The 13,496-nt window shown below is 38.7% G+C and overlaps 1 protein-coding gene across 1 annotated transcript in view; it reads left to right on the plus strand.

Moving 5' to 3' along the window:
* Positions 1 to 13,496, plus strand: part of LOC124788714 — a 321,758-nt gene that overhangs the window by 230,335 nt on the left and 77,927 nt on the right. The window contains exon 6 of the mRNA XM_047255991.1: positions 732 to 897. Within this exon, the coding sequence (XP_047111947.1) occupies positions 732 to 897 (166 nt within the window). The remainder of the gene's footprint in view (positions 1 to 731; positions 898 to 13,496) is intronic.

A 13,496-nucleotide genomic window follows, 5' to 3' on the forward strand; every position in this document is an offset into this window, starting at 1 on the left:
CTGGCAAAACATCAGCAGTGTGTGTATCCACGAGATTTGTGGCCTTTAATGCCAGTAAACAATCATTGGCGGATTTCACTTTCATCATGGGTCTGTACAAAATACAACAGTCAAATATCTTTTTACAACCAGAATAATACGGAGAAAGAGCTTGGACCTAAAATTGTTTGTCTGTCCTTTTCAGCACTGTCGCTATGCTGCGGGGATCCTTACCAGATAGTTTATACGAAATACATCGATAAAGTTGGAAGAACGGCAGCTAGTTTTTCATTATCATGAAATATGGGAGACAGTGTCCGGGTGTGATAGGCTAGTATGGTCGCCAACCATTGTAAGAAAGATGACTGTCTTTCCGCCGGGATGTTTTCGCGGAATTAAACTCAGTCACTTGTCAAAACATTACGTTGTCTCTCACCTCTTTCGAGCAAATTACCATAGTGATTGGGAAAAAAAGCAAAGCTCCAATTCGCATATCTTTGCGGCATGTGGAAAGGTAGAGAAATAAGTCTGAAGGTTGTGTTATACACCATCTTCCTAGCACGTAAATGTTGACAGTAAAGCAGCAAAGTAATCATGTAGAGGCAGATGTAGCCGATGAAGCAGAAGTTTGTTTAGTCCCAACAAGCAAAGTCCTTCGCTGCTAGGTCGAGAAATTTTCGCCTTACCCTCACAGCTGCGCATTTATGGCAAGTACTAGGCATAGGGCGTTAGATGGCATAATGGTACTGCAGCTGCAGCGTGGAGCAGCTATCCGCAGCGCACCGTGTTCCAGACGTGCCCACTTGTTGCAGACTCTTCGCCGTCGCCGCTGTCGCCGGACGCCACGGCGCAGGCGCCGGCCGGGCTGTCGCTGGGGGTGGAGGAAGACCGCCGCACCAGGCGCCGCGGCTCACAGCTGTGAGTAGCAGCCAACCACGCAACCTATTTCCTCTGTAGCCCGTTTTTCCAAATACAAGCATCTACAACTCCGTCAAATCAGAGTGTCACCACTCGTAAAAATGAACAGGAAACAGACATCTGAAACTTGGAGGAAGGAAAGCGGACTATTGTAGCTGATATTCTGTGATCAAATACCACAGGTCATCAGATAAAACTAAAAGATCATATTGAATCTATGTAACAAATTTATTTCCACAGATTTTTCTACCCAAGACTTCCGAACACAGATGCAAGAGGTTTTTCCGACGATGTACAGTAGTGGAAATCAGTATAAAGGCAGGGTTCCACGAAAATAATAACACAATATCTGAAGCATACAGGTATAGAATTTACTATGAAAATAGGAGATACTTGTAAGACATAAGCAATCAGGATGTGATTACAAAGTTTCTTTCGTAACACGAGCAACAGAATGGGGATAATATTCTTCTCGGGCGTGCAACCAGATCATAACGTCTTCATGACACAATATTTCCGCGGTCCAACTGGCCGCCATCTTCAGGTGAGAGTACTGGTGGACGATCTCGCCGGAGAGATGGTGCACTAGCACTCTCACCTGAAGATAGCGGCCAGTTGGACCGCGGAAATATTGTGTCAAGAAGACGTTATGATCCGGCTGCATACCCGAGAAGAATATTGTCAATTATTACGCCGGGAAAGCCTTCGTAGTCACAACAAAATGAGGAGTTTGCATTGCCTACATGGAAATTGGTTTAACGGCACTCACTGTGCTGTTGTGTTATTGCATTTCCAGTACTTTGTCCAACGTCCATTCTTCAGGATTATCTCAAATATTCTCCTTGGCACTGATTTTGTTAGGGTTTTTAGTTCTTGGAATGATATTGCCACCTACTCATCTCTATGTTTTCAGCTCTCAATGGCCTCAAATTGCCTTCCACTGCGCTAAACACGCTTTGCAACTATTCCACAAAGGCTTTCCCAGGCTTCAAATCCAGCCTACGTGCAGTCCAGGGCATGACATCGGTATCTTTATCTTAAAATGACTTTTTGGTTCTCACAGAACCATAAGCGGATGCATTACCTTGTTGAAACATCAGACTTTCGTCCCCTAGCTCCTCATTGATTGTAATTAATTCTGTTTCTAACATCATGGTGTACGTAGCGTTCATTCTAGTGTCAAACCAAGCAATGCGTGGTTTACCTTTAGTACGGAAGGCTGTCCATATCGCAACACTTCCACCACCAAAATATCTCCTTCTTACCTGCTGCTCTGTTCTCACGTCATGCCAATAATATTGAAATCCATTCTGCCCCAGAAAATTAAACTTCTCATTACTGAAGATCGCTTTATCCCATTCTGAAGTATGTTTTTCAGCAAATTCCAATTAGCATATTTATGCTTCATTGTTAATGCAGGTTTTTGCAGTCGTTTCTTGAATGCAACGTGTTTGTGATGTGACAAAATTTGTCGTACACATTGGCAGTTACTCACAACCGTAAATCAACAAGAAGTTGAGAAGAATAACGGTTTATGGCCCTTGCTTTGCGCAGTAGTAACACTTTCTATGAGTCAAATAATTTTCTACTTTGCCCATATATTCCGTTCTACCCACATCGTACGCCCAATCTAACGAAGTTATCAATCACTGTGCTTAACAATTAGATAGTTCCATTTTCTTGTTCAGTCATGCTCAAAAGTATCCGAACGACCTGAAGTGCATTTCGCCTGCATCGCATGCAACCCACATAACGCAGCTGTCTAGCAGGTCCCATAATCGCTCCTTGGTACAGTCGTTTGACATTGAAAATGGTTCCAACAAGTCACCACTTGAAAACACTGCTCTGTATCGCAATAACTCAAGATGTAAGGTAATATCACGATACTAGAAATATCAGGGACCACCTTATCACAGATAAGACTGTGCATAAGGCTTGTAAGCTCACATTTATTGCAATAAATGATATACCTGAAATGTTACCACTCTCATTATTACGTCAGATAGGTAATGCACGTAGTAAGTTCGTCGTATTCATGATTTCCTCTTCAAAGAAACATACCGTACTTGTTATTTGACACAAACTAACATTAAAAATTTAAGTTCTTCACGAGCAGCTAGTTGAGAATATGTATGAACTTCAAATGACACGACGAACCGTCTCGTTCTGTATATGGATTCAAACCCAGATCATGAAGACTAAGATTTCGTGACTGACGGAAACTAACAGTCATTCCTGACTAGGCACACAGAGAGTGATATGCCTCGCATTTAGATAGTATTAGTTAGCAAATATCAACTTTAAATTACATAATGTAAACATTTTTAACGGACGCGAATTCCTACCCAGTATCTATTGACCCTGTTAACGAACTACGAGAGATGTTAAATATTGCTTCTTCACAAGTAACTTACCTGAAATGCCGTGAGGTAAATCTTTTTGTTGAACAGGGATTCGAACCCAGAACCTAATCGGATTGTTATCGAAGCACAATTAAGTGTGACATGTCGGATTTTCTCGGCAGTAGCTAGATGTTTTAACTGCAATGACGAGAAAGAAACATTAATTTTTTTCCTTCCCAGGACAGTTCTCTGTCTCACTGGGAGTCAAAAACGTCAGATATCGTTGGTGTTGACAACGAATGAAAGTGCATTAAAAATCAAAATTATTATCCACCAGCAGATAGGTGATCTCATGCAAGAGCTTGATTATACATAATGGAAACTTAAGTGCCAGACGAGGATTCGAACCCATTCACGCGCAGTTTGTGGAGATGTTGATGAATCTGCAGTTTTGAACAAACAACAAATTGTAGTCCAGCTGAATTGTCACGATGGGATCAAATTCCGCGTTAAGGGCGGTGTGAGCTGCATTCCCAGTTCAGAACCAATTTTATCGACATACAGAAGCTCAAATCAAATATGTGTCCTGTGATCCTACATAGCGTTTGTTTCGTCACTAGAAATAAATGACTAGTATAAGAAGGTTACTGGTGATAGAGTTCCCACATTTCACCACTCCTGACTTTATTGTAGTTCAAGCTAACGTCTATTTGGTAGAGAAGGAATACCATGTTGAATGTGAATTTCAGACCACAATGCCAATATACCTTCTTCACTTGGCGTAGCCAGAAGAGAATAGAATCTGACCCTCCCTATTAAAAATCATCGGCAGAAGCTAGAATCGAACCCAGACACCATAATAGGAACCTATCATCAATCCAACAGACCACCAAATCCTTTTCTCTGAGACTCATTTTTCTATCATAACACCAATGCGGCACACTCGATGAGAATTCTGACACACAGGTACCCTGTAGTGGTTTGCAGAATGTTCAGTACATTCATTTACTTGGTTGACCGAATCGCCATGAACTAGCTGCCTCGGCTACCCAGTGCATACATTCGATTCTATTTTGTAATCACCGAAATAAAATCACGTAACTGCCACCTACACATAACTGCCAACAGTGTAGGATGCAGAAATTTAAATAGGAAGTGTTCCTTCCCATTTGAGTTAGTCTATTTGGCTATCTGTTTGTTTAAAACGTCGTGCAGTGCAAAAGAAAACCTGTAACTGTCTGTCTCTCAAAAGCCTAGAGCCGGCCATATGCATTATCTCACAGCATTCTGGAATGCGGAAGTTGTGGAGGAACTCATCTTTACTTCATGAGGTGCTGTAGCTACATGACAGCGTGTAGCGTAATGGTAAGTGTCGCGCACCGTAAATAAGGCGGCGTGAGTTCAATTACATTTGCTGCTGCATCTTCTGAAACGCAATTCTGCTGTGTGCTGTAGTTATCAATTTAATGGTACTTTGAACATAAGTCCCTTCACTTCTCAACCTAAAATAGTCCTATGTGGAAAAAGGGCTAACGTTGTGCGACATTTTGTTCTTCTCAGGTTTAATAGATGGCCAGCCAGCGGATGCTCCTCGAAGCTTTTGTATTATGTGTGGGGAGACCGCATCGTGCCAAAATAGTCAGAAAAGTATTTTCTACATTAGCTGTCGTCTGTTAGTGGCATTTTATTCTTGTTAAAACCTTGTTTCACAGCTTTAACTCAGAACAAGTTTTCTACATGCATGTAATCCATAAACTGCATGTGCATTGTCAGACTGTTAGAGATAACATCAGAGAATTCGCATATTTCGTTGATGATTAATTTCTCTCTCATGTTTAGTAATGTTTTAACAACATTAAAATAAACCTTACGAAAATTGTGCACTGATTATAAGAAATGAAATAAAACTACCCACGATAACCTTACGACGAAAGTCTGTTTTAATAAAACTGAGTATCGGTACACAAGCGTGTCTCTATCAGCACGAATTAGTAAAATACTACTCACTTAGATTTCGATTCGGCCTGTGTTTAACTGGTATGCTGTGTCATACTCAACACGTATGCAAATGTGGCATTTCATGAATGAAGTTACGTGTTCCTAGAAACCCAAAATTTGCTTCTCAGCAACGGAAGACGCGTTACCTGTTGTGCAGCAGTGTAAGTTTTTCACCATTTCACTATGAGCTGAAAGTATTTTCTTGCGATTTCCTTACCGATGTTTGTTCTGACTGCTTGTAGCTCTTTCACAGAGAGGAAAAAAACGTTGCATAACAGACGCTTTCTCTCAGGCCAGCACGTACCCACACAGATGGCGAATGTGTATGTGTTGTGCTTTCCATTTACGAGGCCAATAGGAGCTAGAACTCATAAACCGCTAATTAAAGGACGAGATTAGTAGCGATTTCCACGTGCAACGACTTCCCTAGGCTGAAAACCGTAAATTTACAGTCTTTTCTTACACCTCAAGCGATAATAACTCAGATCATTCAATGGAAATGACAAGAAAAATCAAATGAAAGTTGAGGCTTAATTCCGTACACACCAGGAACTAACTCGTCGATCACAGAGTTGCCAAATATACCTTGCCTTGTTGCCAAATCTCAGTTACAGTACCAGCAGGAAGAAGACGAACCGATGTCATCCTACAGCGGGCTGGGAAGTGACCATATCTGGCGTCTCAAAGACGCGGCTGCTACGGCTTGGAATACGTAATGCGTCTGATTCGCATTTCTGTAACTAGGTTTAGGGACTGGAGTGTAGCTACTAATAATACTCAGAACTGACTGCAAACTAAGAAACATAAATCAGTAACTCTCATAGTTGTTTTTATATTTATTTCGTAACTGTACTCAAAACAAAGAAACTCATTCACGGACGTTTTAGTGCCTCGGCGATAGTCGAGCGCACTAAACAAATAAAAATAAAAAAAGAATGTGTGTGTGTGTGTGTGTGTGTGTGTGTGTGTGTGTGTGTGTGTGTGTGTGTATGTGTGTGTGTGAGAGAGTGAGAGAGAGAGAGAGAGACAAACAGAGAGGAAAATAAAAAAGAATGAGAGAGAAGGTAATAAATTGATGTAAATAAATTGAATACCGGCATGTAAAGACATCTTTGATTAAAATGACACGTTCCACATCATTAAGAAATTTCGTATTCATGATCTACGGAATAAGTGTTAATCTAATCTAATCTAATCTAATCATATTGCTGACTAGCCATGAAGAGTCATGAATTACCGAAAGTTTCGCCAATATCAGTAACCAAATCTAAACTTGAAAATAAAAGACGACAGTTTTTGTAATAAACCGGGATTCCTATCAAAACCCTTTCATCCCTGTTAACTAACCAAGAAAGATGTCTGATATACCTCCATTCAGAAGTAACGAAGTGTGTATGCATTTAAAGGTGAAGCGCATGATGTGAAGTTCTATGACGGAGATACGAGCCCAACACGTAAAAGGATTGTTAACTAAGTAAAATCAAATGTTACTTATCGGTTTTTCTTACCAGCTGCTAGGTCTTTGAATCTAAAATAAGGATACAAATTTTTGTGCCTGAGCGACAATCGAACCGCACTCCTATCGTTCTCCTTTATCATCCACGAATATAGCTTAAGTATCAATTGCTTACTCACCAACAATAAGATGTGTGCGTGTTGCCCAGAAATTGCAGTCTTGGAAAACGGAACGAAATTATTGAACTGTACTGTTCCGAAAGATTCAGATCCCCGAAAGAGAAGATACAAATTCGAATCGTAGTCCAGCACCAAATTTTTCAACGCCTCTAGTTCAATCAAGTACAAGTAAAATAGGAGCCCTGTTCCTTTAAACGGCTAACCGTTGAACAAAAAAATTTTTTTACTAATCTAAGTAAGTTTATTGGCGACAGTATTTCTGCTTACCATGACCGCTGCCTATGTCATTTCCCAAAGTAAACCGGCTTTGTCCAGTTGGGAATGAAGGAACGTGATGTTTAATGCAGATTCTGGATTGTAACGTCTTTCTCTTGAGGTTACCAGAGGTAAGGTAAATCTGTTTGTGCCTCTTAAAAGTAAATTCCTGAACCCACGCATTGCACTTGTGATAGTTCGTTCCACCAGACCATTGCGGCCACATTTCCCAGCCCCAGGAGTTTGCTGTAACGGATGATGTGCTGAGCTTACAAAATTAGTCACGGTAGAAAACGTGCGAGTCTATTAAATGGTTAAGTAGAAGCAAGCTTCCGAAGTGGAGATTATGATATTCTCACTTCAACAGGATGTAAAGACTCTTCTAGGAATCATAGCCTCCATCTGAAGCCATTTTAAAATTTTCACTAATTCAGGAAATTTCTTAGTTCGAGAAAATCTACTGTGAAGTGTGAAGTTACAGGATAATTCGATTATTACCGTCATTACTACTATCATTTTCTTCAGACCGCTGCTGGAACTCATGTGCTTGAAGATCATTTAAGGACTTTTGGTGATTATAGAAGTAGTTGCTTTAATATTTTTTGTGTGGGATCTAAAATTTGAAAAAACCTCTCTCGCACCGGCCAGATTTAGCTTCACTGATCAGGGTAGTAAAAACATGCGTATGTTAAGGGAATTTTCATTCACAAAGCATGCTTATCACATTCACACCAATACTGTTCTATCCTGATTAAACTGAGCTTAACTTAAATTCCATAAGGCAGTGAAGCAATTTCGAAGTCTCAGTGCGACGAAAGTTGTCAGTCGATCTCCTGGAAACATTTGTAATAATTATTAACTTTCGGTGATCATATGGGGAAGACCGGAGATCTGCTGGTAAGACCGTGTTAGCCTATTTATTTGAAGTAACTGGATATCTTGAGCATACAAAACGGCAGGTTTGTCCAGTGTAAATCAGACGTTTCCCACTGATCCCGTGCACCACAGCGTAGTAAGCAGACACTGTCAATAATAATCAGTTAAATAACACGCGAACACACTTACTTTAGTTTAGTTCATGTATTAAATTCCTTCTCATACAGAATCTCATCAAGATGGCGACTAGCTCAACAATATATATATATATATATATATCCTCCTTCTTTCACGACTAATCGGCCAGAAGTCCTTCCTTCTTCTCATAAGAGGAAACATAGATAGCAGAGAAGCTATTCCATGGAGTAAATGGACGCTCCAAGGAATAATTGGGCTTGAAACTACTTTGCATTGATAATCGGTTAGATAAGAAGAGATATTTCTAGATATGTACTGAGTTATATAATTTATAAAATTTCTGAAAATATCGCGGAGAGACCGCTGCAAGAGACATTACATCGCCCCTCGCAGCGAGCAAAGTTGATATTTATCCACTTTGCGAGCTAACTATTGACTTAGCTAACTCGTTAGAATTTGCAGAACATACGTTCCTACAAATTTTAAGAAGTTAGTAATATTTTTTTTCTTTATTACAAGAATTAAAAGAGATTTGGTATCTTCGTTACCTAGATACGTAGTTGTTGCTTTCACTTGTACTGGGGCATACCCGCATCCCACGTACACAACCAGGGAAGATGTACTTATATAGTTGTTAATCAGGTCTACTTATTCAGGAACTGGCCTTCACAGGGAAACCCCGGAAAACCTGGAGGCTTACACCCCAACTAGGTATGACAGATGATAGGAAAGACAGAATAATTTAGAAATTTGAGAGATATTCTAGAATTCATAGGAAAGATAAAATCTGCCTCATAGCCAAAAAAAATCTTTACACATGCAAATTTTTTACAATCTTCTGAAAAATTTTCTTCATCGATGTCTTGCTGAACTGCGGTGAAACTGATCGAACAGGAACATGGGACACGGCACGGAGGACAGGCGTCGCATTGGCATACCGGACAGGAGACGTAACGGATTTGAGAGACCAGAAGGAACCTCAGGAACAGGTACTCAGGATTGTGGCATGAAACAATCGAAATTCGTCTAAGGAATGGTCAACTATTAAAGATTCCTGGAAGAGTAGGGTTAGTCAAATTTCTCCAGAATTATTTTGAACTCAAATATGGACCTGATCCATCCAATCTTCCATCTGAGGAATGGGAAAATCTATTCATCTTATACTTTCCACACCTAGGTGTCTTAATCGATACTGTAGTTGCACAATATCACAACTCCAGATCGGAAAACAATTTTGAAAACATGGATAATTTCATCCATCTTCTTGAGTAAGCCGAAAGGTTCTAATCCTGGTTTTAATTATTTATTTTTTTATTTTTTTTTTGTTTTTATTTTTATTTTTTTTTTTTTTTTTCGTTGGCTTTCCCAGGTGGAAGTAGATCTGAATCTTTCCTAATTTGGTTTCAAGTACGAATGTGGAAAGCATGTCAGAATGTTAAAAACTTGATTATTTGAGACAATTTCCAAAAAAAAATTGTATCTTACACATACATGAATTAAAATTAAATTTTGCTGAAAGAGAACGTTTAATTAAGTCTTGCTGCATGACCTCTCCACCTGCAATTAATCTTTGTTAGTATTGATTTACGATCAAAATTTTCCCTTTTATACTCCGATTGCCGCATTTTCTCATGAACATATATGACTGCAATATAACAAATTCAACTGGAAAATTACACATTATTATAAATTCAATGATGAACTTTCTTATTAACTCTAATCTTATAAACACACACTAAGCTAGTTAATTAAATTCTCTTGAATAGAATTTAGCTCGCGCCAAAAAAAAACCAGCGAGTCTTTATATCTGTGGACAGTAGCAATCGATTCTAATTTCCTAACGCGGTTCATTTGTTCTCCTGTGAATTGTCAGATTACAAACACTAACTTCACACGCAAGCGCCTTATTCGATCATATAGTTTCAGTAAACTTATTCTCACTGGAGATTAACACTCCCTGAATCTATATTATTTCACACGCACAAGCTTCTTTGGTGATCATCGTGTAGACAGATAATCCGTAAGTCTTCACAGCAGCAATAGCTACAGTTCCACTTGCTTTTCTAAATATTCCTATACTATCACAGAAGCAATCGCTTACTGTTCATTAAACTATCACAGATGCTTGGCATGCTGTCATTTAACCTATCACAGTAGCTGAGGCATACTGTCCTTCGCACTTCAATTTTTTTTTCAACACTCAAATACTTCATACAGACTTTTCATTTAATTTGAAACACTTTCCTTAAAAGTACCTCTTTAGTTCTACATGGGGAAATAATCCTTTTATTCTTCCAGAATCCGGATATGCTAATAAATACGCACCAGGATTCGGTATATCAACTATCATATATGGACCTGTATAAATTAGATTCCATTTTCTGATGGTCTTCTTCAACCTTGATGACTTGATGTGTCTTCTTAAAAGAATTTTCTGTCCGATATTGAAAGTCTGAATCCGTTTGATGTTTCTGTCATGGATTTCCTTTCGCTGTCTTGCTTTCTCCGTAATATTAACGAGAGCATTGCGAATTTTTTCTTACCATGACATTTTGGTGTCCTCGAGTTTAGGCAAGTTATCTACCCACAAGTTTCTTTCGTTATCCCTGAACATCAGTTCATTCGGGGTAAAGTTTGTAGAACTATGAGGTAAATTATTATAAATCTGCTCAAACTCGGTCAAATAGTTTATCCAGGTAGTTTGTTTATCATGACAGTACGTTCTCATGAATCTGTTTAGTTCTCGAAAAACCAGTTCAATTAAATTCCCTTGTGGATGATAGCAAGATATAAATATCTGTTTTATTCCTAGTTGTGATACTAATTTTCTCCATAAATATCCAGTAAATATCTTCGCATTGTCAGAGATTATAAATTTTGGAATCCCTGCATGAGGAATGTAGTCATTTACAAACTTTACTGCGGCAGCTCTTGCAGTTGCTGATTTTATAGGATATAGTTTAACATATTTTGTAAACACATCACAGAATCCAATAATGTACTTAACACCACCTCTGGCTCTAGGAAGTGGTCTACAAATATCACATGATATAAGTGATCTTGGTGCTTTAGATATTATTGAGTGAAGCGCAATTTTATTTCCCTTGTTGTCCGGCTTAGCCTTTTGACAGAGAACACATTTATGTATGACTTTGTGCACTTTTCGGGTTATATTTGGGAAATAACAATAATATCTAATCTTATTAGCACACTTTACAACACCAACATGACCCCAGGTCAAATGTGTAAACCAAATTAATCGTTCTTCATATTCTTCCGGTATGCAGACACACCACTTTGGATTCTCAGCCTTCCCAGATTTAAAAAATAAAATATTATTAACAAGCCGGTAGAATTCCAAATTGACCATAGGATTTTGTTGATTGAATTGTCGTATTATAGCATTCCATCGTCGATCCTTCTTCTGAAGCTGAGCCATTGTCTTACATAAATGAATATAATATAACTTGTAATTATTTTCTTGAAGAAGAAGCACTGGAAATTCTGCTTTATTATTTACATCCAGTTCAGGTGTTATTCCTTCTGGAGATCTTGACAACGCGTCTGCTATAATATTTTCTTTTCCGGCTACATGAATAATTTGAAGCTGATATTCTTGCAGCGCTAGCGTCCACCTTGACAAGCGAGGATGCAGCAACTTACAAGTTTGTAAAAAGGCTAGTGATTGGTGGTCACAATAAACGGCTATCCTTGAGCCATATGCATAATAATTAAACCTTTTCAAAGACCAAATAACTGCTAAAGCTTCCAATTCCGTAGTGGTATATGCTCTTTCACAGGTGGATAAAACTCTGCTAGCAAATGCAATTGGACAAAAGGTTTTTACACCATCGATGTACCTAATTTGAAATAAACAAGATCCTAATCCCACATCTGATGAATCAGTGGCTAAACAGAATCCGACATTCATATCAGGGTGGTATAAAAATGGAGCATTTATCAGTTGATCCTTAATTTCACAGAAAGCCTTTTCACAATCATTAGACCATTGCCATGGTACATCTTTCCTCAGGAGCCGGTTTAGTGCTTCAGAGTTCATTGCTTGAGTTTTAATAAATCGACGAAAAAATGAAGCCAAGCCTATATAGCCTTTCAGTTGTCTTCTGTTTCTTGGAGTTGGAAAATTTTTTATCGCACTAATCTTCGCTTCTGTTGGAAGAATGCCTTTTGCATTAATCATATGTCCTAAGAATTTAATTCTCTGTAGAGAAAATTGGGATTTTTTTAGATTTGCAGTTATACCAGTTTGTTTCAACACAGCAAAAATCCTCCTAATAAGTTGTTCATGTTCCTCCCAAGTTTTAGAAGCAATTAATAGATCGTCCACAAAAACTGTTATACGACTACTTAGTTCTGGTCCTAGGGCATAGTCCAACGCAGAAATAAAAACTCCAGAGCTGATATTGAGACCAAACGGAACGATCTTGAACTGATAGCTTCTCCCTCCATATATAAAAGCAGTATATTTTCTTGAGTCCTTGTCTAACTTGACTTGCCAGAACGAATTTCTCAAATCAATACTGGTTAAATAGGATACATCTTGAAATTTCTGTATTAACTCATCGATGTTCTCCGGACGTGTGCGCACAGGTACTGTAATTTTGTTAATTTCCCTTGCATCTAATACCAATCGAACTTTTCCTCCTGGCTTTGGTACAACAAGCAACGGAGAACAATATGGGCTGTTCGACGGTTCAATAAGATTCCAGTTTAACATTTTTTCTATCTCTTCCTGAACTGGTTGTTTTAATCGCCAGGGAATGGGATAGTGTGTGCGGCAAAATGTCTTATGGGGCTTAATCTGTAATGTACAAACATATCCTCTAATAATTCCGGGCTGTTCATCGAAAACTGACTCATATTCTGTTAATATATTGAATAATTGTTCATTCTAACTATCCGTTAGGCAATCTGACTCAGCAATCTTCTGTTCGACTGTTTGTCTGAAATCCTCTACTTGAATTGACTTGATCGGTAGTCGGTACATATTATTATTTTTAGCACAAATCAACTGCACAGCAGCACCACGGAAATATCGCTCATACACTGCCTCCTTTCTCAGTAAGATCAGTGTAACAAATTGATCTTCGATTTTAAAATGCACCTTTCCTTCTACCAAGTCCAACTTGCAATTGCAGGCTTGCAAAATTCCAATGCCAAGAATACAATCTACTAACAACTTTTCCACTACAAGGAATGTGCATTGTTTAGCTACATTTCCCAAGTTTATCTCTATAAGCGTTTGTATCTTGACGTTCCGGGATTTTGCTCCCACTGCACCTATAACTCGGCAATTTTGTACTGGTAGGACAGGGATTTTCTTAATTTTACTAA

The sequence above is a fragment of the Schistocerca piceifrons genome, chromosome 3 (assembly GCF_021461385.2).
Source record: "Schistocerca piceifrons isolate TAMUIC-IGC-003096 chromosome 3, iqSchPice1.1, whole genome shotgun sequence".
Lineage (NCBI taxonomy): Eukaryota > Metazoa > Arthropoda > Insecta > Orthoptera > Acrididae > Schistocerca > Schistocerca piceifrons.